Consider the following 26,545-nt stretch of genomic DNA (forward strand, 5'->3'; position numbering starts at 1 on the left):
TTATGACACTACAATGCTTTGCGTTTCTAATTTCTAGTCAACAAACCAATCACCAATTAAGCCTTAACATAACGCAACAAAATTCACGACTTTAGCCGTTTTCTGTTAATGTAAACACGAATTGAAGCAATTGAACGAAATGAAAAGTAAACTGAAATAATTTAATAAAAGCATTAGCCGCTTAAACCAATATTACAATAAAATGTCACATTACCGTACTGTGATAATCATTATTTTTTAGTATAAAGTTCTTATATCGTGATCCTGTGCAATAATGTACAGTACATATGAATAATATTAGAATATATCGATTCTTCGGTACAAAATACTCATTGGAATATAAGAACACCAGATAGTTCGTAAAAAATGCATTGTAAAATTTCACCGCTCTTATATATTTTGATGTCTTAATTATGCTATGGAACATATTACCATGATCCATAATACCGTCCAATGCTGGGTTTACCCAGATCATAGATAAATACACACTTAATATCTATCCATTTACACATTGTACGGAAATAGAAGGCTATAAACAAACACACAATTTAATAAATAAGAGTTTAAGATTTTTACATGATGCGTTTATGCAAATATGATATTTCAATGCGATGATTTTTAAGACAAATAACGATTAAAAATTCTATTAACTTGCAAGTATTTTTAAATATATATGAAATAAATGAGAACAACGGTATATTCCCGTAATATCCGAAATTTTTCTATATCAATTTTAAAAATAAATTAAATATAGTCCATGTCAATTGATTCATTACCTAATCTTTCTGTCTGAACAAACATTAGCTGCGTGCAAATTAAATGATTTTCACAATACGGTAACATATACAATAATATTATTTGTTGCAAAATTAAAATGCAATGCCTAATTCACATATTATATATCAGCTTTATCATCTTTTCTGTACTCAATAACTATTCTCAAACACACATTTTTTATATAAACAGGCGGCTTCGAATCTTAAATTAATTCTATACATAAATAACGTACATCACTATGGATAGATGAAAAGGGTTGTTGGTATACTGTAGACATCGATATTATTATACTATTCCCGTATATATTATATGCAATCAACATCAAAACAGCATTGTAAAATAGCTGAAGGAACTATCTGGCATGCTTCATTTCTTTCACAACAGCGGAATATTTTATCCTCAGACAGAGATAAGAAATGATCAATGTTAGTTTTGAAATTAATTGAATATAAGTTACAGACAGTAACGTCAGTGAACTTTAATGAGTGTTGTTTTTTAGTCTATTAAATGTGTAGGTGTTGGTTTGGAGATTGATAATCATATTTAATAACAATTATTATTTAAATGAGAAGAACGAAGGAGAAAATTACTTCTACAGATGAATCGTAATATATTATATTTTATTTAATAATATATTACATTTCCCTACTCACATAATACATATTAGGTAAACAGAACATGATTTAGTAATACATATAGACATTCCACATTTGACCATTGAGTCTATTTTCACTACCAAATCATGTACATTTATGGAATACTTTCAATTATAAAGTTTCATGTAAAATTATATTTAAAACAGATACAATATTTATCTTATACATGGTCTGGTATTAAAATATAAACATTCATTCAATTATAAGACATTTTAGAATGCTAAAGAAGCATTACAACTCACTTGGATTACTAGTTCAATAGTCGTGGGTTATGTTACAACTGTACTCCAAACTGTTAATTATGTAATGTAGTTTTCAATCAAATGTCTTTTAAAACAGACTGAAATTATCAGTGATTCGATTATGTATGAGAAACTTGAGTTCAATTTCGAACGATACAATTCTGTTGTATCTGTAATTGCAACTGTCAAATGCTCATATATAATCATAAAAGTGACTTCAAGTGGATTACATAATGAAGCCGCGGTTTTCAACTTTAGACGGAAGAAAATAGAGTACTAAACTATACTCTACGACTAGATGAACGATAGCTGTCACAATTTATAGTGACGTACGATATAACTGTTTATCAAAAGCGTCAATACCGAAATGTGGGAACGGGTGCATTACATGTCAACTAACAATATGTCCGAATAAATTAAAAAAGGTAATATAGAGAAATAAAATGGTAAACAACTAAAATCCTTATTAAGTTATGGTGGAAATTTTAGATTTAGTCCGTAAAAAGTAGAATTTCAACTTTTTAACAATAAGTGCACTTTTTAAATAATTATACAGAAATATTGTTTCTTGAAATGCAGGTATGCAGAGGTTACCATCGGTAAAAACACTTCGAAACTGTCACAGTAATCACAAGATCACAATGTATTAAATCCTATCAAAATAGTGTCATACTTGCTGAGAGGACGATTTTAAACTTTCTATCAAAGTGAATAGACTGTTATTCAAAAGTAGTGGCCCGCAGTCGTTTTTACACCATCTGATAAGTTGTGAGCGTACCAACCTTATACCATAGGCTGTAGAGTTCATAATCGCGCGACGTGTTTATTCGTCGCTCTGGTGTTCCTAGCTGTCCACGTGTTCGGTCTCTATTTTGGCTCCCTGACGCACCATCACTAGTTTGTCCTCGTCGCCCTCCGCATGGATAGTTTCTATAGTGAGGGTCATCTTCTCGTCGCAGCTATCGTCGCCGGAATCCGAGTACAGCTGGTTTGTCTGGGAATGATCGGGTTGCTGTTTTGGGTCAGATAGTCTGTCCTTGGTACATAGAAATTATAACTAAAATTGCCAATTTATTTGAATACAAACAAGCTAACGATGAAGTAGAGAGACAAGAACTGCCAATAGACACAAACAGCTGTATGAGCATAATAAAATACACAGTGATATTTATCACGCACTTTATGTATTGCACTTCCTGAATATAGAAAGGTATCATGCTTCCTATCGAGAATTTGTACCGCCATTTTCCTGTCATACTGATTTATCTTGGCCTCCATACCATGTAATTATACTACGTATCTCATATTTTAAACTAAAAAATACGGGGAGGAAGGGAATCGTAAGAATTCTATTTACTAACAATGTACCATTTGAGTTCTTCCTCCATGCAATTGTCCCTGGAAACCACCATCTGGTTAATTCAAATTGATTTCATCATGATGATCTAACTAATCTCCTTCACTGGTACCCCACCAGCGTATTCCGTTAAGGCAAGCAGATACATCAATCTATTATCATCCACTAATATACAGCTTATTAAGTAAGCTGCTTAGCATCAAAAATTGCTGAGAGAGAGAAATAGAGAGAGAGTTACCTACACAGACGTTATTGTACAAATTCTACCTCGGTTACTATAACAGATGACAAATTGCATGGTAGTGACCCTGCAATCTCTCATATGATTGTTATAGTAACCGAGGAAGACTAAAGTGATTTATCAAACTTACTGTTAGCCTGTTCTTGGCGTGAATCCGCACGTGTTTCGCTAGGTGGTCGGATCTCATAAACCGTTTGCTACACTCGGGACACTCAAATCGCTTCTCTCCCGTGTGTGTGCGCCGGTGTCGTTGCAACTCATCCGATCGCGTAAACCTGTAACAATATACCGAAATAAAACAACATTATATAAATAAAAAAAATGATACTATAAACTTGAGAGAAGAAATAGGGTTACACATTCATAGAAATAATGTAGCGATGGAAAATCCCGTTTCTATCTAGTAATACATTAAAAATGCTACTTAATGACATCTTATCGATTTGGATTCAATTCATGTTAGAAGCTCATAAATTTAATTATACAGAGCGAAGAATGGACAGCCCATGCTCGCTGCAAAAAATTGTAGTTTTGGTTATTTTTTGTTACTCCAAACTTTTATTATAAAATATTAGAAAGTAATAGAAGAGACCTTTTCCCGCAGAAGAGCCAGTTGCAGAGAAATGGCCTCTCCCCGGAGTGCCAGCGGAGATGGGCGCGAAGATGCGAGGTTTTGCCGTACACTTTGTTACAGCCCGGGATATGGCACAGGTGCTGCTTCTTACGATCTACCAGCCGGCTGCAAATTATATTATAATCAGATTTTATTCAAATTATAGTACGGGGTACTTTGTTCTAAATGTGTGGTTACATAAACGGATGACAGTAACACTTACATGAAAGAAGGAATATGTGTGTGTCTAGGACACAGTGCATAAATGTGCAGTAGTGAAACTTAAAAGGAACAAGTCTCTTTCTCTCACATCGCTATAGCGGACTCCCTACTCTCCGCTGGCGATGTCTTTTCTGCGTAACCAATGGTAATGGTTGAGTAGGTAGACTCACTTCTCGCCGAGGTCGCAGTTGGGGCAGGTGCAGGCGACGCGCTTCATGAGGCGCTTGACGCCGCTGGGGCTGCCGGCGGCGGCGCGCTGCTTGCTGGCCTCGCACTCGGCGCTGACGACGGCCGTGACGGCGGCCGGGCCCGGGCTGCCGCCGCCCGTCGACCCCGACCCGCCGCTCGACACCCCGTTGTTCACCACCACCTGCCACTTGCCCGGCTCGTTCGGATCCTGCTGGATCTGTTGCCCTGGTAATCGTAGATAAAAATAAGACAATAGTATTTAAAATATATATATATTACTTACTGAGCCCGCAAACGTTGTTTTACCATATAAATTAAAATCGCCATTACAAATAGGGGTTGGTGGTAGAAGGGTGAAAATTTAGAGTCGTATGTATGTTTTAATGTCACATAAAAAGTATATATAAAGCACATAATAAAAACTCAATCTACCTATGACAGGCTGCGCCTGAGCTTGCGGCTGATGCGCTAACTGCGCCAGCTGTACGCCGGGCAGCCCTAGAGCCGGCACTAGCTGTACCGCGCCCCCCACGCCGCCCACACCTAGGGTTGGCACCTATAACATAAAATTGTTGACTTTTTATTTGATTTGCACTACTATTAAATAAATACTTTAATAATAAGTTACATAGACCGAAAAATAGAGGAATTCTACATGAAAAATACTAAATTAATTTGTTTAAATGAATATGTCGTAATTAGCAGAATATTTTACAATATATTCATGTTCTGTGCGGATATACATCCAACTAGTGTCATATATGTTTAATAAATATATTTTGTTAAACCCATTCGCGCATTTAAAAATATAGGCAGTTAAATTTAGAAGATCCAAGAACATACCGCATAAACGTTATATTCTTAGGTCTTATTAAAGGAATAATAAGTAATAAATTAATTTAGCACAAGTCAGCAAACAGTTTTATATTATGTATGTGTTATTCACAAAAACCCTTATTTATATATACATGCAATGCAAGCAGCCCCTCTCCCATGCACTGTCATCAGAAAGACTATAGTATATAGCCTAGCTAGTCTAAAGAAAGACCATACTTTCATTTATGAGTTAAAAACTCTTATACGGCCCCAAATTTTTTATTCGACAATTATCAACACAATTTAAAAATTTACGACTTTTTAATCGTATTATATGCTCCACTGTGTATATAGGTCTTACTGATACGACCATGAAAGATTAAGAACAAGAAAAACAGGAATCTTCATCTGAAATATTAATAATATCATTATAAATTAACGTAATACGTATTGTGAAATTACTGTTCTAGTACATACTATATAAGAGATATTTACTTTGTTAATAATATTTATAAGCTCCCGATATTTCTACAATAAGCGTCAAAATAGTTTAAAACATTACAGTTTTTAGAAACATTACAAAAATTTACTCGACCTAAAATATACTAGATGTACATGTATATTCTTTTAAACAGTAATTTACACGGCAATACAGTGGCGTAACGTGATCATTCCCCGTTTGGGGCCAACCGAAAATTCATCGCCCCCTTTATTTTATTTTTATTATTTATATAATAAAATGAAATCATTTTAGTTACTTTTAAACTTTCGTGTTTAATATACATTATTTAAATTATTAACCGGGTCTTAACACGAATAATTTTATGAGAGAGGTAAATACCTTTATTTGCCATAAAATTATTCGTGTTAAGACCCGGTTAATAATTTAAATAATGATATCATTTTGTTTGATTTTTACTTTAAAAAGATCACCAAGGAGCTTGCCGCCTACCACCCTTGTTAGTATGTGTTACTCATTCTCTATATCTTGAAGAGGGTGCTATGGGGCCCTCCGCACCCCCACGCTACGTCACTGGAATGTACCCGGCGACCCGGTATACCTGGACGACATTCGCGGTACGTACGCCAGGCGCTGGTATGACGGTGACTTGCTGCCCGCTCGGTGAGTTCGTTATGATCGCCTGCTGTTGTCCGCTCGTTTCCACTTGCATCGGATTCGATACCGCCTTACCGTCCAAGCAGCAGTGTAGTGAATTTTATTTTATTAAGTTACATTACACCGTACATATTACATAATTACATTATACAGGCATTAAATTATATAAAAAAAATCTTAGAAATAATGCACTAATTTTATTTAGCGTTTTTTCATCTTATACTTTTATGTTTAAGATACAGATAAATGATAATGTAATCTTTTGTTTTGTTATACTCATGTATGTATGTCATTTTAGAAATTCGCAAATAATATTTTTTACAAAAAATTGTTGCCGCTAGACTAACTGCACCGTAAATGTTAAATTAGTAGATTCTTTTATATGGGATTTTTTTTTATTGAAGGGTTTGGGCTATTGTTAGGTGTTTTTTTTTTTAACCTGTAGCACTGCAACCTATATCTATTGTGCTCGCACTTTTTTCAGAGTTTGCCACCTAGACCCGTCAAGGGACAAGAATTCAAGGATATTCTTAGGAGCGATGGTTTTTATCTCCTCAGGATAGAGTGTAAACTTTCCAAAGGAGAAATTACGTTTATCTATAAACCTGTGGATGTATATCAGGTAAGTATTATCTCCAATCCAATCCAGTTCGTCCGCTGTCCTTGCGGACCGCAGGGTGCGGGCCTCGAGTAGAGCGTATTATCTTAATCACTAACAATACAGGGTTAGTCGTAAAGTGTACCAATTCGAAAGCCTGGTACAATACTCCTTTACCACTAACTCTACATCAAAACTAATTCTATTTTTTTTAAAGATATTAATGTATTATTTAATACCCTAATAGCTAGTGTACTAGGAATGACATCGAAGTTGATCACAAATCTCCATTATTTTCCAAAAGATTGCATAGCCAACTTTATCTCTACTACATCGCTGTCTCTTTATACCATTTAAATACATGGTGTATTGTATAGAGATTTCGGAATTATTTATTAAGAAATTATAATTATACTTTTAATAATATTGAATCTCTATGCTCTTAACGTATAAACAAGGTATATCCACCATTACTACAAAACAAGAAGCGGCATGCATCAACAAAATAAAAACAAAAAAATGCAATACAACATTTAAACAAATTCAATAAACGTAAAATATATAACAATAAATATAAATACTTCATCCTAATTACTGACGTGAAAATCAACTCATTAAAGTAATGAAGTTTGGTGTACAGATAGACCATGCACTAAATTATCACATTAGAATTATACTTGTAATCACAATTCGTGTGAGAGAAGTGGCGGGATACAGCTAGACTTTGTTTTCAAGGTCAAAATGAAAAAGTTTAATGGTTATATAGTATTTGCTTTATATCCCCCTATCACAAATTATTTACTCAATACATATTGACATTTAACAGAAATTTAATCGATTAATGATTGGAATTTTATATCGTAACTATTTATATATATCTAGCCTAGAAAAATATAGTCAAGATATTGTTTGCAATGGACAAAATAAAAAATACATGGACTATATTATATTTTTAAATATAAATACCCCATTAACAAACACCCGTGAGAAACCGGGGCGGGGCATTATTATTACATAAAATATATATTATTACCTGTAACGTGATGGTGGCGGGAGTGGGAGCTGCACTGACCGTCGTCTGGGTACCTCCGTTTTGCTGCACCAAACCAACCCAGCAATGTATTTACAGCATTCGATAGAAGCTTAGCATAAGTTGGCACATATTAATAAGAATATATAGGGCCGAAACTGAAGTATTTATATGTCTTTCAGACAATATTGTATAATATATGTATATAGTGTAGAATAAAGTCGCAGTCTGCGTCTGTATGCTTATCTTCTGAATAGCGTAACGAATTTTATTATGTGATTTATCCTCGTTTGAAATTTTTTTTACCCAAGGTAAAACAAACAGACGTAGGTACAATACAACATTATATTCGAGTTTATATAATATTATCTTACTAGTGGATGTTAATATATTAAGTATACAAAAATATAATATCTGACTATTCGATGAATGAAAGGCCGATAATAAAACCAAAAATTAATTCGAAAGACTGCGATAGGCGTGACCACTGTCACTAACACTGAATGTAGAGACATACATAGATTTGCATATAATATATAATCAGTATAAATAAGATAAATTCTTTAGTTACAGACCCTATTAACGATACATCGTATTGTTAAAATAATAGCACCAACAATATTACTGTTATAAAGCAGGAAGAGCACAACATGCTATAATTATTTTTAAATATGACCCACATTTGAATATATATCTAATTAAATCACATATAAGTTCTCAAGTATATCTCCAACAGCAGGTGTGAAGGATTTTTTCAGACTACTCTAATAAAGGCGATAGGGAGCGAGTGCAGATGTCACTCCAAACCAGAGGAAGGACTTGGAGCGACTGAAGGCCAACTCTCGCCTGACGGATATGATTTTAGTCTGAGGGTACAGTTAGGGATTCTAATCTCGGCTCAAGCCGTCGTAACTTCGATCCGTTTAAATTTGACGGTGGGAAGGGGGGGGATTTTTGTGCTACAGTAGTGATAGGTCATCACACCAGTATTTACTAAAGCCAGAGTAGACCAAACCGAACGCTGAGCAATTTATCCAGTTCACCAGGAATTAACCTAGTAATATACTCGTAGTACACTGTGTTCACATTACTAGATACTTGTAAATAATCTTGTAAAAATCTTTTGAAAAAACGAAGCAATCCTCACCTGTACATTAGCGAGTGACGCAATTTGTATCTGTTGTATTTGACCGGACGGCGTGAGCACGTTAGCCACCTGAGGTTGAGCTTGCATCTGTAAATAAGTCCACAAACTTTATTAAAAAAAAAATATGAAAGCCATGCTTCTTTTTAAGAAAACCCGCCTTCTGTTGGCGTAGTATTTATGTTAAAATTATATTTTATTAATATAATAGCGTCACAATTACTCCTCACTGCAGTAGACTTTTCCTATATCTTGTCCTTGGACTGTATATCAATAAAAACGTCCATTCATAGCACTAGGTCTTCTCTGTAAAGATTTTGTTGAACATTTTTAAATAAACATATTTAAATTTCTAAACTCACATATCGGCAATGTGTGGCAGCGTTTGAAATTATTAATCCACTTTAAAATAAAAATTAAATAAAATGCACCCTCACTGATTTAATTTATAATATTCGGTAGCACTGGTATAGTCTATACATGATTATTATCATATAACTAGCATACGCATCTCAGATACAAGACTCACCTACTAATCAGGTTTGACTGGTGACCGGCACAACGATGACGCAATAGTACTATATTATTTTGATACAATTATCAAGATGGAATTCTTATCGGAAGTCTTATTCAATCGAATCGATTTCGATCGCAAATAAAATCGTCAATATCAACTGATATTAAAATTTGTGCATATGCGGCGTAATTTACAAACATAATATAATTGTATGAATAAGTTATTATTACTTTTGTGTACTTTATTCTTTACTCGACTTTGGCTGGTATTATTGATAAGACGGACCTAAATACATAAAAAAATAATATATTTATACATTAAAACGTGAAGCAAGAACTTTGTACCCCTTTTTACGAAAATTGCGCAGAGGAAGGAGTACACAGGTTTTGTTCACATAGAGCTTATGTACACAGACTACCAGGTATTTAGGATACACACGCATATACTCTTTTTGTTTATTGTTAGTCTGTGGTCAAATTGATAATAGATTTATCTTTAATATTTTTTTATAGTCCTACTGAATGTTAAATTAATTATTGTGCAAATTCAACCAATGGGCGATTTCTAGCATACCTATGTATAGTTTTTTGAAGTTGCTTACTTATATAGAACTTATTTTGGGTGGACTCAATATTGCTTTTAAAACACTGGCGGTTTGACTTTAGACTATACCAGTTAGGGTTTATTAATTTTTCTTCGAACCGCAATGCCACTATTTATTATTATGATTATAAATCATATCGTACATAATTTTATTTTAGTTTAGATAAAAATTAGAGGTAATTGCGTACCTGCTGTAGCTGAGGTATGATTTGTAGGTGTTGGGAGTGCATCGGCAGGTGTACAGTCTGGTACACTGTGTGTCCGTTGGCGACGGAGACCGGGACCTGCACTGGGACCATGCCCACGCCGCCCACGGAGCCCACGCCGCCGCGGACTGCCACACCGCCGCCTGTGGTGTCCACAGTTGTCATTACAGCTCACAAATTTGAAATTTATTTAAGCTGTGCCCGCAGTTTCACCCAAAATTTATAGTATATGTTATTCTGATGTATAAGATATATTACTGTAGTTTCATCAAAATCCGTTCTGTAGTTTTTGCGTGAAAGAGTTAACAACATGATAGAATTTCACAAAATATCAATTAAATATAGCCTTATCCGTTTCAGTACAACCAATTAATAAGAGACGGGAAATCGTTAATCGTTTATTTAAAAATATTTAATTTCAATATATTAATGGTATATTATAATATTAATATAATTTGCTTATAATGGCAACACCAACATAGCAACCGTTTTAACTTTTTCCTCTTCACAGATAACTTAGTCTTATGCAGATGTACTGGTTGGTTTCCGGTGGATTTAAATAAAAATTGGTACAAGTGGTATTGTGATGAAATTTAATACGGGGAGGAAACGATAATGAACATCCCCGACAGACTGACTGAAAAGTTGCCACTTTTTGAGAAACACTAAAAATATAAATTGGTAGGCACCGCGAATTGCTATCAACCAAGGATATTGTATGTACAGAAATGAAATAGCTGCAAAGAAACATAGAATGTGCTAGAAATTAATTAAAAAGTGAAAGGCATGTCATTGTGACCGTTGTGATAAACAAGCAAACCAATGTAATGTGCCTCTTAATTGCTATAATGATATATGACTGTGACCGTATGACAGTATTAGGTACACCAAGCAGAGAAAATTAATACAACAAAGCTGGGGAAAAAGTCATAGGATGAGTGTGTGAAGAAAACTTATTGAAAAAAATATAATAACTTAGAATAAAGGATTCCCTAGTCTACTTATTTAACCTAAATGATATTTCGGGAACTGACCACAGAGAAAAAATGTAATATAAATACCAGCTGCGTAAGGTCTCTTGGTGGGTAATGTATTAATTTAATATATAAACGAAATAGTTTATTCAGAATCAAGTATAAAATATATTTACTAGTAGTTTTTATATATAAAAAAAAATGTGTATGTCGATGATACAAAACCAAAATATTTGTTTTAGACATGTAATGCTATGTTTTCGCGTTTAACTGAATATTACACGAAAATTACCGAACATCTTTTACAATTTCCAATACAAGTAACATTAATAGCAGTTGAAGCCAAAACATATCTGAACTTTTCATTTGGGTAACAATTTCTTTGTATTATTTGTATTTGTTCTTGGTTAATTTTATATAAACTAAATTATAAACTTCAGTTTACGTAAAACTGAAGTTACTCGCGGTCGGAGGTCGTATTTGTACTAATAAAGTACAAATACGATTTAGATATGTAAAGACACGGAGAGTTCTCTTCACACACGAGAGTGAGCCTGACACCAACCTTGTCCGGGGCTGGTCGGTTGCTTGATTTCCTTCGATTTCCCCCCGTTCTTCACTTCCCCCCCATTCGCCAACTGGACGCCGGCGTTGGCCACAGTCGCCACGCTCGCCACAGGCATCTGAACGCCTGCCGAGCTAGGGATCGATATCGCCTGACTTGTCGGTATTTGGATTCCCGCTGGAATCGTGATATTGGATCCCGGGATTGTGATCATGGGCTGGTTCCCGGTCAAAGCGCTTAGAGGAATGGATAGGTTAGTGCCGGGGATGGTGACGGTTGCCTGCTGTTCTGTTATGGGACCGGGCGAGGAGCGGAAAAACACAGATTAGTATGAAAATAGTAGTTAGAAGCCAGTAAGACATGCAATGATATGATGTGAGAGTAATCACACAGTATATCAAGATCGTTTTTGCATTTTATATATTATAATACCATAAATATAGTGCTGGCACGCATGATACAGATTATAAACTCAAACTCAAAATTATTTATTAACATAGGGCCCTTCGGCCTCTTGTGCAGAACACATTTTTATTATCATCCCTACCCTGCACAGAAAGATAAATAAAAAAAACTAGATGAATAGTATAAAAAATATATAATTTTCAAATAAACTTAATATAAGTACTTTTGAATAGTCGTATACATTTTTTTTATTCTAGCGGTCATTCGAAAAGCAGCCTCATTACAAGAAGAAAGAGAATGAAACTTCCGGGTTGCTATTTTAAATAAATGTTGTCCATTATTACATATTTTGTGTGAATATAAACTGCTAAATAGCAAGAAGTTGAGTAACAAAATAAATCAGTAATGAGACCATGAAAGGTTGTTTTTTAATGAATTAGTCAGTTTAGTAATTTCTATTTAATTCAATTTCAATTAATAAACTGCTAATGATATATATATATATATATATATATATATATATATATATATATATATATAATATATATATATATATAAATATCCCCTTGGGCACTTTGTGGCTCAGACGTGCCGTATAGGTAGTTTTTTGTTGATCCAACTTGTTGACGGAGGCCTTTTGTTGATCTAATGCCAGACCATATATAAATGTTGATCCGTTTTGAGCCACAACTGTCACGACGGGTAATAATAATAATTGTGTGATTTATACACGATTTTATCAATATATTTTGGCATACGACCACTTCTTGAAATTCAAAAAAGTGCAGCATTTGCCAAGTTTTGGCACGTTTGGGCTAAAATGGCTACAGTAACTTAATAATATAAAAGATAATAGTCTATCTATCTAAATATTTATGAAATCAGTCTGGAGTAACGTGACTGATCAAAATAATACTTGTTATTTTTTGGACGGGAATTTTTCCTTTTGTAACAACGTACTGAGCGAATGATTAACAGCGGATCTAGGGGGGAGCGTCATGGAGGTCTTGGGAGTCAATGACTCTCCCCCATTCCCAGGACTTAGGTAGACCACTAATTGAACTAAAAAATAATGAAACAGCAAAATTTTTTGCACGATGAGTGTTGGTGCAGTAGTATTAATTATAATTAAACATTGTTACTTAAAATATAACACTTATAGTACTATAACACTAAAAGCAAAATAAGTATTTTCAAAATACTTTTACAGAATAAATTACCTTTTGAGTTTTTGTCCAAACCTCAGATATTTTATTTATTTTAGGTATATCAATCATTACATAGTATAGTATAGTATAAAACAAAGTCGCTGTCGCATCTAACAAGTACATAAATAAAAAATGGAAGACTTTTTGGCTCTGAATATATTTCAAAAATCAATTACTTTTGTTAATCAATTTATATACTCGTTCTTATTTCATAGTACTTTTTGATAATGTATTATATATTAATTATGAATTTATTATATACCTAGATATTTTATTTTGACGAAACTCCGTGTAGTAGTAGTATCCGATATCAATCCGATTTCAAAATGACCAGTAATTTCGAAGAAATAAGCCTTTGAATTTCAAATCAACTTACCAAACGGACGCTCAAGGTTCGATTCCCGCCACCGATTTTTTTTTTGTTATTTTTTTTTTGTTTTGTCTTTATTTTATATTTTAAATTAACTATTTTAATAATGAAATGAATTTAATCGAACAAAACGTTGTTAAGTATTACATTAATTTTAATTTACATTACCTATTATACTTTCTAAATTGTAAAGCAGCTAACAATTATAGTAAGATCTTATAAATAATTAACACAACAAGTAAAACATTTTAAATGTATTTTCTTTATTATCACAAAATATTTTTTATGCATAATATAATAGTTAATATCTCTTAAAATTAATTTAATACTTAACGACGTTTTTATCGATTAAATTCATTTAATTATTAAAATAGTTAATTTTAAATATTACTTTAAAAAAAAAACAAAAAAAAGCCAATAGGAATCGAACCCGGGATGGCTGTGTGGTAAGTTGGTACACAGGTACAAACTAGTAAAATTAATTTAATGCTTAACTACGTTTTTATTATAAATTAATAGTCGTATAAATTAAATTGATTATTAAAATATTAAATTAAAAAAAAAAACAAAAAAATAAATAATAAAAGTAAACGGATGGAAAGAAATTCGAACTCGGAGTGTCTGTGTGGTAATGTGGTATTGGTACACAGGTACACTACTAACTAGGCCATATTGGTGTTGCTTGTTATTGAAAAAACTAGTATATATATAAGTTACATACAATTTCAAAGACTTATTTCTTCAAAACTACTGGCCATTCTGAAATAAAACTTTAGGGTTTGCATATGTAATGTTTGCATATAAAATAGGATTAAAGGTTACCAGTGTATTTACACTTTTACTGAACAAACAGAGTTGTTTAATACTGAAAATATTGTGTGGAAGGCATCAATTACTTTCATGCATTTATAGCTTTGCTCTTTTCCTAATTATTATTATTAAGTTATAAAGTGGTTGAATTTTACGTAGAGTGTTTTTATACGTTATTTCTAATTTACTATTTATTTTAAGTTTTTAAAACTCTATTCATCGAGACCTATCTAATGAGTCCAAACACGATATTTCTGCTGTAAGTTTTCGAAGAGTATGTTCATCATCTGATAATACTGGTGCCAGCATGAAGTCAAGGTTAACAGATAACTAATTACTTTTATTTCGTCAAAATTTTTAGATTACGTATAATAAATTCATAATATCGCTACCTATTCAAATCAAAACAAGTATTAGGTACTTCATGTACTAGTATATAAATTCATCAACACACAAGTAAATGATTTTTAAATATATTCAGAGCCAAAAAATCTTTGTGCATTTAAAAAAAATTGCCGATACGGATTCACTATTGCAGGAAATTGTTGAAAAAATATATATCGAGTATAGGTATCTACTACTATCGACGAATACATTTGGCAACAACGCATGGTCTCGGTCGGAACGGCAACATCGCATATTAGAATACAAAGATAGTGGTAGAACGCGGAACGGCAACATGTTGCCGTTCCGAGACTACCGTTATAGTGGTAGAAAGAGAGAGATAGTGGAATCAGCAATATCTACGGATCGTGGCTGGATCAACTAAGTGAGCAAGTGTATATATATATATATATATATACATTTGTCTTTAATTCAAAGGAAATGTAAATAATGAACGCATCACATTTAAAACAGTAATAAGTACGTACGTAATATTATCACATGGTAACAGCACGTATTATGGCAAAAATAAACATCGGCTGATTTGAAAAGATTTATTATAGTAATAATAGTAATCTCAGGACAATTCACACAGCTTCATCTAGACCCAAGTTAACCTAGCTGAAGATTATGTTATGGGTACTAGACAACTGATATAAATACAAAGATTTTTTTTTCGTAAATACATATATATTATCTATACATAGAAAACACCCAGACCGTTACAAACAATCATACTCATGAATACAAATGTTTGCAGCGTGCGAGGAATCGAACCCTCGACCACCAAGCAGGAATCAAAGCGGTGTGCTAGATAAATCGCTAGACTACCGACAACTTAACTTACCGACAATTTAACTTCTTATATTTTAGAAAAATAAAGTGAAATTCCACACGGACGAAATCCCGTGTACAGCTAATCATCAATAAAAAAACACGTAGGTATCTCTAATATATTATACACTAGCTGTTCCCGCGACTTCGTCCACATGGTTTTTAACTTTATTTTTCTAAAATAAAAGTAGCCTAAGTTACTCCTTGTTACATCAGCTACCTGCCAAAAAAAGTCCCGTCAAAATCGGTCCAGCCATTTCAGAGATTAGCCGGAACAAACAGACAGACAGACAAAAATTGTAAAATATGTTATTTTGGTGTATGTACCGTATTTATATTCATATGCAAGTAGTAAAAAACGGTTATTTCAATATTACAAACAACAGGCTTCAACATTCTCAAGTACCACAAAAAAGATGTTTTTTCTATCAAATAAACCGTTTTTATTAAAAACAAGCTGTTCCCGCGACTTCGTCCGCGTGGAATTTAACTTTATTTTTCTAAAATAAAAGTAGCCTAAGTTACTCCTTATAAATCAGCTACCTGCCAAAAAAAAGTACCGTCAAAATCGGTCCAGCCATTTCAGAGATTAACCGGAACAAACAGACCGACAGACAGACAGACAAAAATTATAAAAATTGTTATTTTGGTATATGTACCTTATATATATTCATATGCATGTAGTAAAAAACGGTTATTTCAATATTACAAACAGACACTCCAATTTTATTTATATGTATAGATTATTATTTATTTATTTATTTTTTCATCCAAAATAATGCAAATTGTGTAGGATAACGTAATAGTATCATTACAGTAAAATTTTGTCAACAACATAATAGCAACTTAAACATTAAATCTCGGTATATCTATAGACTAGTTGGCCCCAGCGACTTCGTCCGCGTGAAATTTTATTTTATTTTTCTAAAATAATAGTAGCGTAAGTTACTCCTTATTACATCAGCTACTTGGCAAAAAAAGTCCCGTCAAAATCGGTCCAGCTATTTCAGAGATTAGCCGGAACAAACAGACAGACAGACAGACAAAACTTGTAAAATATACCGTATTTATATTCATATGCAAGTAGTAAAAAACGGTTATTTCAATATTACAGACACTCCAATTTTATTTACATGTATAGATGTATAGATTAAAAAAAAAGTAACAGTCACAAGGCTAGTCGTATGCCTAATATATATAATAATGTAATAAATTCATTTAAACAGAAATTGCGGGAACATTATTTAAATTTCTAACTTTTTTACTGTCCTTCTCCTTTTTTCACATCTTTCTGATATATCCCTATAGTTCTGTCTATATTTTCTGTTTTTCTTACTTTCAATTTGAGACTGTACTTATAATTTGATTATCGGATCATTATGTATTTATTTATATAGAATATTTATACATTTATGGGTTATATTTACATATATATTTATGTATGTATATTGTTATTTTTTTATAAAAATTTATATTTTTGCTTTGTATTTATATATCTTTTTTTGACATTTCTTATTTGCACTCATAGTTGCCTGGTAATTAACGCGGCAAGATATTACGTCCACCACATGTACAAATTTTTTGTGCATTAAAGTTAAATAAATAAATAAAAATACACTACTGTTTAATGAAAATGCGTATTGTCTAGTGCTTTGAGATGTATCAATATATGGTCAACAAAAAAGTCCGTGATGGTATATGTCTATCTCTTAAGGATAACCAACAATAACCATTTTTTATCTTTTACATTTTACGGGAATTTTTTTTATCGTATGTTTCCCTTAAAATCATGTAAACTATGTTATTACGTCATAATCTAAAGAAATAATAATATTTTATAGTGAAATATCCACTATAAAATACTAAAAAATAGCAATGTAATTCGTTACGCGCGAATCAGCTGTTATAAGGTCAAAGGTCGGTGCACCCCGCGTATTTGATAAATAGTGCTTCTCTGGATGTCTTTAAGAGAAAATGGCAGTATGTACGTGTATATGTACAAGTCCTTAAGTGTTAAGTTTTTCAAATGTACAATAAAGAATAAATATTTTTAAGTACAGTACTTACGTACATTAATATAATACCTACTTTTTACTTGTATCTATTGTTATCAAAATTAAATTATAAGTTCTTAACTTGACCACGACTATGTGACCCTCTCTTGGCGCCAAAACGAGTGAAAAAATGAACAGCATACGACGACGACGCAGTACCTATAGAGTGGAGCAACTGCTTATTCAGTTTTATTCAACTATTTAGTTCATAATTGATAGACCGTTACGGTATCAGAGCCAAAAAGTCTTCTTTCTTTATTTGTGTACTGTTAGATGCGACAGCGACTTTGTTTTATACTACACTATGTAATGATTGATATACCTAAAATATCTGAGGTTTGGACAAAAATTCAAAAGGTACTTTATTTTGAAAAAGTATTTTGAAAAAGTATTTTGAAAATACCTATTTTGCATTTAGTATTTGAAATACAAAACACAAAACTATTTTTGTTTTTAGAGTGACATTTCTATGAATTCACTGTCGATAGCGAGCGGTGCGATGGAAAAAGATAACTGTTTATAAAAAATATAATAAATAGCCCTGGACAATTAACACAGACTGATACTGAACTGATATAAATAGATATTTTTATTTTGTAAATACATATATAATATACATATAAAACACCCAGACCGATGAAAACAATCGATGACCGATGAGTACAATTGTTTGCACCGTGCGAGAAATCGAACCCGCGACCATCGGATGTAAAGCGGTGTGACCACCGAGGCAGTCGAAATATATAAATAATCTTATGAATTTAATTTATTCTAATTTGTTTGTGTGCGCGGGGTGCGGTGTACGGTGCTCCCCCCTGCCTCCACCGTTGCTGGAGCTTGCATGTATGGAGCATTGCGAATATAAAATATCTAGATTAGTAAATTCATAATTGATAGACCGTTACGGTATCTATATATATTCGGATTAAAATAAGTATCGCAGTAAGGACCAGTATATAAAGTGATCAACACAATTAATTGATTTTTGAAATATATATACAGAGCCAAAAAGTCTTTGTGTATTCAAAAAATATCTAATTTGTTTGTGTGCGCGGGGTGCGGTGTACGGTGCTCCCCCCTGCAACGGTGGAGTTACTATGTATGGAGCATTGCGAATATAAAATATCTAGATTAGTAAATGAATAAATTCATAATTGATAGACCGTTACGGTATCTATATATATTCGGATGAAAATAAGTATCGCAGTAAGGACGAGTATATAAAGTGATCAACATAATTAATTGATTTTTGAAATATATTCAGAGCCAAAAAGTCTTTGTGTATACCAAAAATTTAGCCGTTCGGAGCCAGTCATGCACGAATTATTAGTAAAAAATGTGTCGAGTATATCGTACTATCGACGAATATATATGGCCACATCGCAAAATAGAATGCGACGTTGCCATACCGCCTGAGGTATACGCGATAGGAGTCAAGTTATTCAGTGCAAAAGGTGGAATCAGCAAGTGTGTAGGTTGTGGCGTGATCAACAAAGTGCCCAAAGAGGTGTTTATATATATATATATATATATATATAAATAAATAATTTCAAGTGAGTTTCAAACAGGTAAGAGATTAAAGCCTTAAAAACGGTAATAATACTGTGTGATAAACGCATCAATATATTGTGGCAGTAAACAAAAAAGTGACAAGTTTTAAAAATTAACATATAAAAGACATGCAATATTTTTAATGAATATGAGTTGAAAAATAAATTGTAATCCATAAGCCGATGATTAACAAAAGTAAACCAAAGCATTCCCAAAGCTATGTATTCCTTGAAGTGTAAACAGGATAGATGCCAACTAAGATTTTAAATATAACTATATACTTTTTGTTTTTTAAGAGACCGTTTTGAATAAGAATCACTATGTCTTAACAATTTTTGTGTTTATTTTTTAATTTTATATAAATTATTTTATTATATAAGTTATTTTGCAATGATATACCGTTAGTTGCAAAATAACTGAATTTTATGGTTCTTTTTAGGGTTGATAGGTAAGATGAAATTAATTATGTAAAAATTCTCTGATAATCGTTTAATAATGACACAAACAATGTAAAAATTATTATAAGTCAGTTACTCGAGCTAAATATACACTTAATGCCTTCCTGGTGTGAATAATGGAGACTGTAAATTAACAAGTATTAATACGTAAAATAATAATAAGTTTATAGTACAAACTTCAATTAAAGTTATTACTATTACTTATTTGGAAGAATTTCATTATTGTAATGAAGTAAAATTTATAATGAAGCCGAGACGATGTGATTCTTATTTTTTATATTTTATAAAAGCGCAGCGCCTTAAATGTAAAAAAATGCTTTGTATAATTACATATAGAGTTGATATTAAGTTGTACTTATGATAACAATAATTATTAAAGATACTCGCTTATTAGTCAAATACAAAAAGTTATTAATTTATATGTATAATTACATGTAAACAACTTAACCATCTCTTCTATGATGTGTCACTAATTAAGATATTTAATGAAAATCTCAATTGTTATTTATATAATTAAAGAGAACTTACCCGTAGGTAAATGCATAACATTTTGTAGGAACCCAGCAGGTAACACAGGTGTTCGTACTAGCTGTCCGTTCACGAGACTCACTTGTCCCATTCCAGAGAAATTCTGAGAATAATAACATACAGGTACACTTTATTAGCTTAGTTAAGCTTAGCATTAGTTGCTCATGCTTTATTCGCGTTAAGTTGCAATTTTCAAAAACTTCCTAACTTCGTGGAGGATAAGGATTTAAAAAAGTAGAATACATGACACATTGCTAGTAATGAGCCCATCCATTGCTAGCAATATGCCACATCAGATCAGAATTTCTTGAGAATCAGCTATGATGATTTGCTATCTGACCTGACGTCATCCTCATCCCATCATCTTCCACAGCTATCCAGCCAGCATTATCCATTTAACCTTTATAGGGCTTCTGCCGGTGTATCAACCCTATTGACAAATAAAATAAATCTAATATCTTTAGAACTTGCCTATACTTACACCTCCGCATACTACGTGCTACTGAATAATTTCTATATAGGCGTTTGTGACCGAAAAATTTACCTCTTCGTATGATGATAACGATTTTTCGGTCACGGAAAAACGTTATCATTACACGAAGGGTAGATAATATATTGTTGAGCTTGTGTGTTTGTTGAAGTTTCACTTCTACTATGTGCCCTAGCATACATTCCTTCTCTTTTTTTATATGTGTACAGTACCTGCGCGTGCTGAGCGGGGATGAAGAGCGCATCCTGTCCGTCGACAGTGACGGCCTGCATGGGCACGCCGCCCACGCCGCCCACGCTGCTCACGCCACCCACGCCGCCCACACCACCCACGAGACAGCCGCCGTACACCCCACCCGCCTGTTGCTGAAGTGTATTCCAAATTCAATTTTTAATATTTATTCCATTTTCGAATCCTCAATATCGTATTAAATAGTGAGGTACATAGTATCTTAATTTTGAACAGTTAGCCGGCCAGTTATTGTTTCAATTTGTAAGTAAAGTAAGTTATATAGATGTTTCTTGTTGTACACTAGTGGCTATCAAATTGGGTATATTGTAGATTGCACATTTTCATGGAATTTACCATATTGTATAGTTTGTTCCATTTACTGGGAACAAAATATTTTTTTATATTAATCTGTATAACTATTATTTTTCAATAATGTTTGCATAGATTTATATAAAAGGTTTTTTTCGAATATGCAAGCCCGCCTTAATTAAAGAAAAGAATGTTGATGATGATGATAAATTATGTATTTGAATATTATGTTATTATATAATGTAGATATTAAGTATTAATTTATATATGTATATTGACTAATAAAGTAATAGACTTGTTTAGGCTATAGTTCTGTCAACTGTCCCTTAAAAGTGCAGTTACATTACATTACTATAGTTGTAAGCACAATTATTCTGCATAAGTAAAGGCTTTTTTTTCACATTTTAAATAAACTATGTATTTCAAATAACAAATAAATACCTGTAACAACTGTGGGTGTATTTGTAGCAACTGCTGCGGTGTATTCTGGTATGTGGTGCCTTCGCCAGCCACCACCCCGCCGCCTAGCAACGATTGTAGTTGCTGCATTGATAACACCTGCAAGAGAGGTAAATATAGAAATACAGCAAAGACAACTGTCTGTTATGTACCTGTCTGTCTATCTATAGTGTACATGTTTATAAGCACAATAGCAGACCTCACAAACTTCATGCAGTCGGAAAAATTAAGAAATGAAATTAGAAAATAAAAATAAAATATACAATTAAAAAAATCGGATTATTTTCACATATGCATATTTGAGCAGAAATATGATGGGTAATTACTGTTTGGTTTTCATATCATCATATACATAAAGCAAAAAACATTATGTAAATGTTGTTTGCATTAAATAAAACTACAAAAAAAATTATACCATACCTGTGGTTGTACTTGTATGCCATTTGGAACTGTATTAGCTGCATTGACAATAGCCGCTGATAATTCATTGCCCTGAAAAAATAATTATAAATTATTGGGTTTTATTAGATGACAATATTGTCAGGTGCTTTAGATCTGGAGAACTATGTTCTTCACTAATTATCCTATCAACACTTAATTTTCACAATTTAAATATTTTTAATATGACATATGTACTAGGAAATTGTTGAAAAATTCTCTTGTACATTTTCCCTTCAAATGCATATCTGATATAATGAATGAATAGAACAATTAAGATAATACTGTGTGTGCTCTTCTTCATTACAAATGCTTGCATATTGTTATATAAAAACCAGGGCTTATACATAAAAAAATAAGATTCAATTTACTTACTGAAAGCCCCTGGGCACGTAATTGTTGAACAACAGCTGAACTGATCACCCTCAGCTGCGGCTGTTGCTGTTGTTGCTGTAGATACTGTTGCTGTATCGCCGCGATTGTTGCAGCGTCGCCTAAAAACATAAAAATACTTTTGTTTCAGACAAGATAGAACAGAGTCATATTTTTTCAAGTAGAAAGGTACAGATGCTAAGGATCCACCAGATGCTAAGTGGCAATCTTATCATTATCATCACCATGAGACACATTTGGTAGCCAGGCATTCCCATTCCAAAGGACTAAGATGTTATCCAATAATTTCACTGCCATAGGATAATGTAAATTGTAATGAGTAAATCAAAATGAGACTATTTAAAATCCAACCATAGTTATTCACTATTGTAAATGTCCGTTATAATTTCTGTAATTTAAATGGCATAATGTAGTTTTTTGGAAGGTACTCCAACTGAAGAACAGTTTACATAGTAAGTTACTCGCCAGCTACAACAGATAAAATTAAATTTCCATGAAGATATCCTTGGTACAAAGTTGATGTCAATTGACAAACTAAACTATAAATTTTCTACCTTGTACTTGTTGTTGTATCAGTTGCTGGGCTTGTTGCTGTTGTGCTTGTTGCACTTGCTGCTGATGTTGTTGTTGTTGTTGCTGCTGTTGTTGCTGTTGCTGTTGTGCTGCCTGTTGTTGTTGTGGGCCTGAAAATGTATTTTTTATTATTAATCTTTAATGTATACCTTACATACATTTTAAATTGTTTCATAATTATGTACTCTGCTCTTGTACAATGCCAGACCCATAGTACACAGGTATCAATCAACTTCTCAATCCGACATTTTCAGGTAATCATTAAAATATTCTTAGAAAAATCTGGTCTCATAATATGATATTGTAGTGTAATTCTATATATCAATCATCAATTCTAATTATGAATAGGTTTTGAGATAATAAATAAAAAAAAATTACTTTCTCTTTATAATATTAGTTTAGATTGAGTGTAATAGCATATATTACAATATTAGACTCACTGTAATGTTGTTGCTCCTTGTCCTGTTGCTGTTCGGGCCCCATGTTGGCAGCACCGAGTCTGCTGCACGTTGCTGCCAATAGAGCTAGGGGCGACTGGGTGCCGCTGCCCTCCTGCACACCCAAGCACAATATTCATTATTAATTTTATCACAAGCAGACCTTTAGGAAAATTTTGGTAGTTTGCTATGTGCAATTGTGAGAACATCAAGAATGTCATACAACATGTAATTGCTTATTCTGTTAATTTCATATATTTATACAAATTTCATACATCTAAATATCATATCTTACATTATACAAATTGTAAATTATGTTGTAGTAAATAACAAATTTACAATTTGTACAATGTATATCTATACATATAAATAAAACTGGAGTGTCTGTTTGTAATATTGGAATAACCGTTTTTTACTACATGAATATGAATATGAATATAAATATGGTACATATACCAACAAAACACTTTTTACAATGTTTGTCCGTCTGTCTGTCGGGCTGTTTGTTCCGGCTTATCTCTGAAATGGCTGGACCGATTTTAACTCTTGGTCTTTTTCGGCAGGTAGCTTATGTAATAACGAGTAACATAGGCCACAATTTATTTTAGAAAAAATAACGTTAAATTCCATGCGGATGAAGTCGCAGGAACAGCCAGTTTAATATATATAAAAAAGGATATATCTCGTCTATACTTCTCCTGTACACTTATAAATTTTCACATCTCACAGTTCATTATCATTATCTAGAATGTTAACAGTTTGGATATCATTATTAACATACATTATAATAAACTAAATACTCGAACTGAGTTTGTGTAACTGTATTAATAACTTCATGTAGTATAGTAGCATATTAATCTCTTTGCAATTATTATATTTATACCTTTATCATGATGTATGGTTAATTAGGATACCTAAAGAAAACAGATGAGCACAAAAAAATGTGAAAACATAAAATTAAATAATACTATCTAATAGAGAGATGCCAGTGTCCAACCATGGTATGATGGTTATTGTAATTATTAATTTATGGAATTTAATACATTTGAATTCATTTATAGTCTTTCCCTATACATAAGTAAAGCTAAAGAATATAATGATATTCTGTGATATAAGGAATCACAGTATTTTTTTATAAATGACATTGATGTACGAAATGTATGAAATTAGATAAGTTCATGAAATTACAATATAGATTATTTAGTGTAGGAATTAAATATAGAATTCATGTACTAATTTTCAGACTGACGTCCCTAGCTTTTGGCTGTTGATGTGAAAATTTAAATCACAACTTTATATTTGCAAGGATACAAGAACAACTAGTCACGAGACAGTTTAAATATAATTTAGTCAATTTATTTAGATTATAAAAATAAGAATAATGAAATAGAGTAAGTTTCCATTTAATTTGGTGATCTGATTTTTATAGTTACCGTAAAAAATATTTTTTAAAATTTAATAATATCACAGTACAAAACATATTGTTTTATAATAAACACAAATACTTCTCTGTAATTTGCAGCAACCATATTAGGTACATTAACTGTAATAATTATATTCCTTAAATTCCTTTTTGGTTATGAAAATATTTTCATGTAATTTTAAATAATAGGAAATATTTTAATTGGTTCTTTACTGTTGAATTTTTTAACCAATCGCATTCCTTAATAAAATCATAGACAAATCATTCATTCACTCATTATTATCAAAATTAGAAGCCGATCAAATGTATGTTAAAAATGTTGATGCAACAAGTTGATGTCAATATTTTTTTAGTTGTGAGGTATTTACTACATGAAATTGACATTGTGTGGAGTGTTAGTGATTTCATGGTTTTCGGTTTCAAATATTATTGAACATTTTGTTTGGCATGGAGTTCTGAGGGGTTATGAAATGCAAGTGGCAAGTATAGTGAAGATATAAGTTTACAATTATTTCCAATTTATACAGCATAGTTGTTGGGAGTCGACACGCCTTTTCCTAACAAGTGCCGGGAGTCGTCGCACGCAAGGTCGCTGCCGCCCTTTGATCCACCCACCTCAAATCACGTCACTGTGATTTGGATGAAGTTGCATACTACTGGGCTATCTCCAATAAATAGGACACGCTTATTACGAGTAAGTTATTACATATGTACTCTGGCTAATAATTTTCAGCGATTAATCAGTAAATAAATTATGAAGTACGATGATTGCATGCCAATGAAATTGAATGCTTTGACTTAAAATGGCGTCCATCAAGTATTGTTAACGATGGGTTCTTAACTAATAGCTTCTACGAATATAGTAGAGTGAAAGTTATTTATATGGATTCATTAAACTTCAAATGGGTGGTAGCACAACTAGAGGAGGACGCTGATGCTATTTCGGCAAGGGAGTTACTTGCGATACGGTCACAACCTCCTGCGTGTGGCCTGACGGGCCCCACACGGCTGGGGCCGCACTCGCCCCGCCCTCCCCCTGCGCCGACCGACACGAGACCACTGCCCGCTGGCGTCCAATCTGTTACACATTAACACTGTATCCTTTACACTTTTTACCTTAGTGATTTTGTCCTCGTTAACGTATTCCACCTGCACTTTTGTGTGCTCAGACGACATCATCTACTTTACACTTGCAAGCAATTATTTTTCTTTGTTCACGTACAGAGCGCACCATTCTCACGACCGGCCGCCAAACTGCGGCGAGCGTACTGACGGAAGACAACGAACGTACGCTCGGCAATTTTCGTAGATCCGCCTCCTATC

At 32.8% G+C, this 26,545-nt stretch overlaps 1 protein-coding gene across 3 annotated transcripts; it reads right to left on the reverse strand.

The window, feature by feature from the left end:
• Positions 1-2,445: 2,445 nt before the first annotated feature.
• Positions 2,446-26,545, reverse strand: LOC131851611 (transcription factor Sp4-like). 3 transcript variants are annotated; one of them, XM_059202128.1, is made up of 17 exons: positions 26,339-26,545; positions 23,803-23,914; positions 23,344-23,472; positions 22,772-22,890; positions 22,379-22,450; positions 21,941-22,057; positions 21,172-21,324; positions 20,470-20,572; positions 11,868-12,155; positions 10,311-10,471; positions 9,006-9,092; positions 7,862-7,924; positions 4,730-4,853; positions 4,279-4,522; positions 3,866-4,012; positions 3,404-3,548; positions 2,446-2,687 (listed from the first exon to the last, which is right to left on the reverse strand). In XM_059202128.1, exons 1-17 carry the CDS (start codon positions 26,399-26,401, stop codon positions 2,520-2,522), a joined length of 2,295 nt encoding a protein of 764 aa, XP_059058111.1. In that variant the 5' UTR covers positions 26,402-26,545; the 3' UTR covers positions 2,446-2,519. The 3 variants fall into 3 exon arrangements, with proteins under 3 accessions (XP_059058111.1, XP_059058112.1, XP_059058113.1); XM_059202129.1 differs by lacking the exon at positions 7,862-7,924; XM_059202130.1 differs by lacking the exon at positions 11,868-12,155 and having other exon boundaries at positions 26,339-26,544.

This window comes from Achroia grisella, unplaced genomic scaffold, assembly GCF_030625045.1.
Source record: "Achroia grisella isolate CSIRO2021 unplaced genomic scaffold, CSIRO_AGI_Agris_v1 utg794, whole genome shotgun sequence".
In the NCBI taxonomy this organism is placed as follows: Eukaryota; Metazoa; Arthropoda; class Insecta; order Lepidoptera; family Pyralidae; genus Achroia; species Achroia grisella.

Coding starts and splice junctions, on each gene's coding strand:
- LOC131851611 (XM_059202128.1), bottom strand. CDS start 26,401: ATGATGTCGTCTGAGCACACAAAAGTGCAGGTGGAATACGTTAACGAG. Junction 7,925..9,005: donor CGTCACTCGCTAATGTACAG/GTGAGGATTGCT, acceptor GGTTTGGTGCAG/CAAAACGGAGGTACCCAGAC. Junction 2,688..3,403: donor ACGCCAAGAACAGGCTAACA/GTAAGTTTGATA, acceptor GACCCAAAACAG/CAACCCGATCATTCCCAGAC.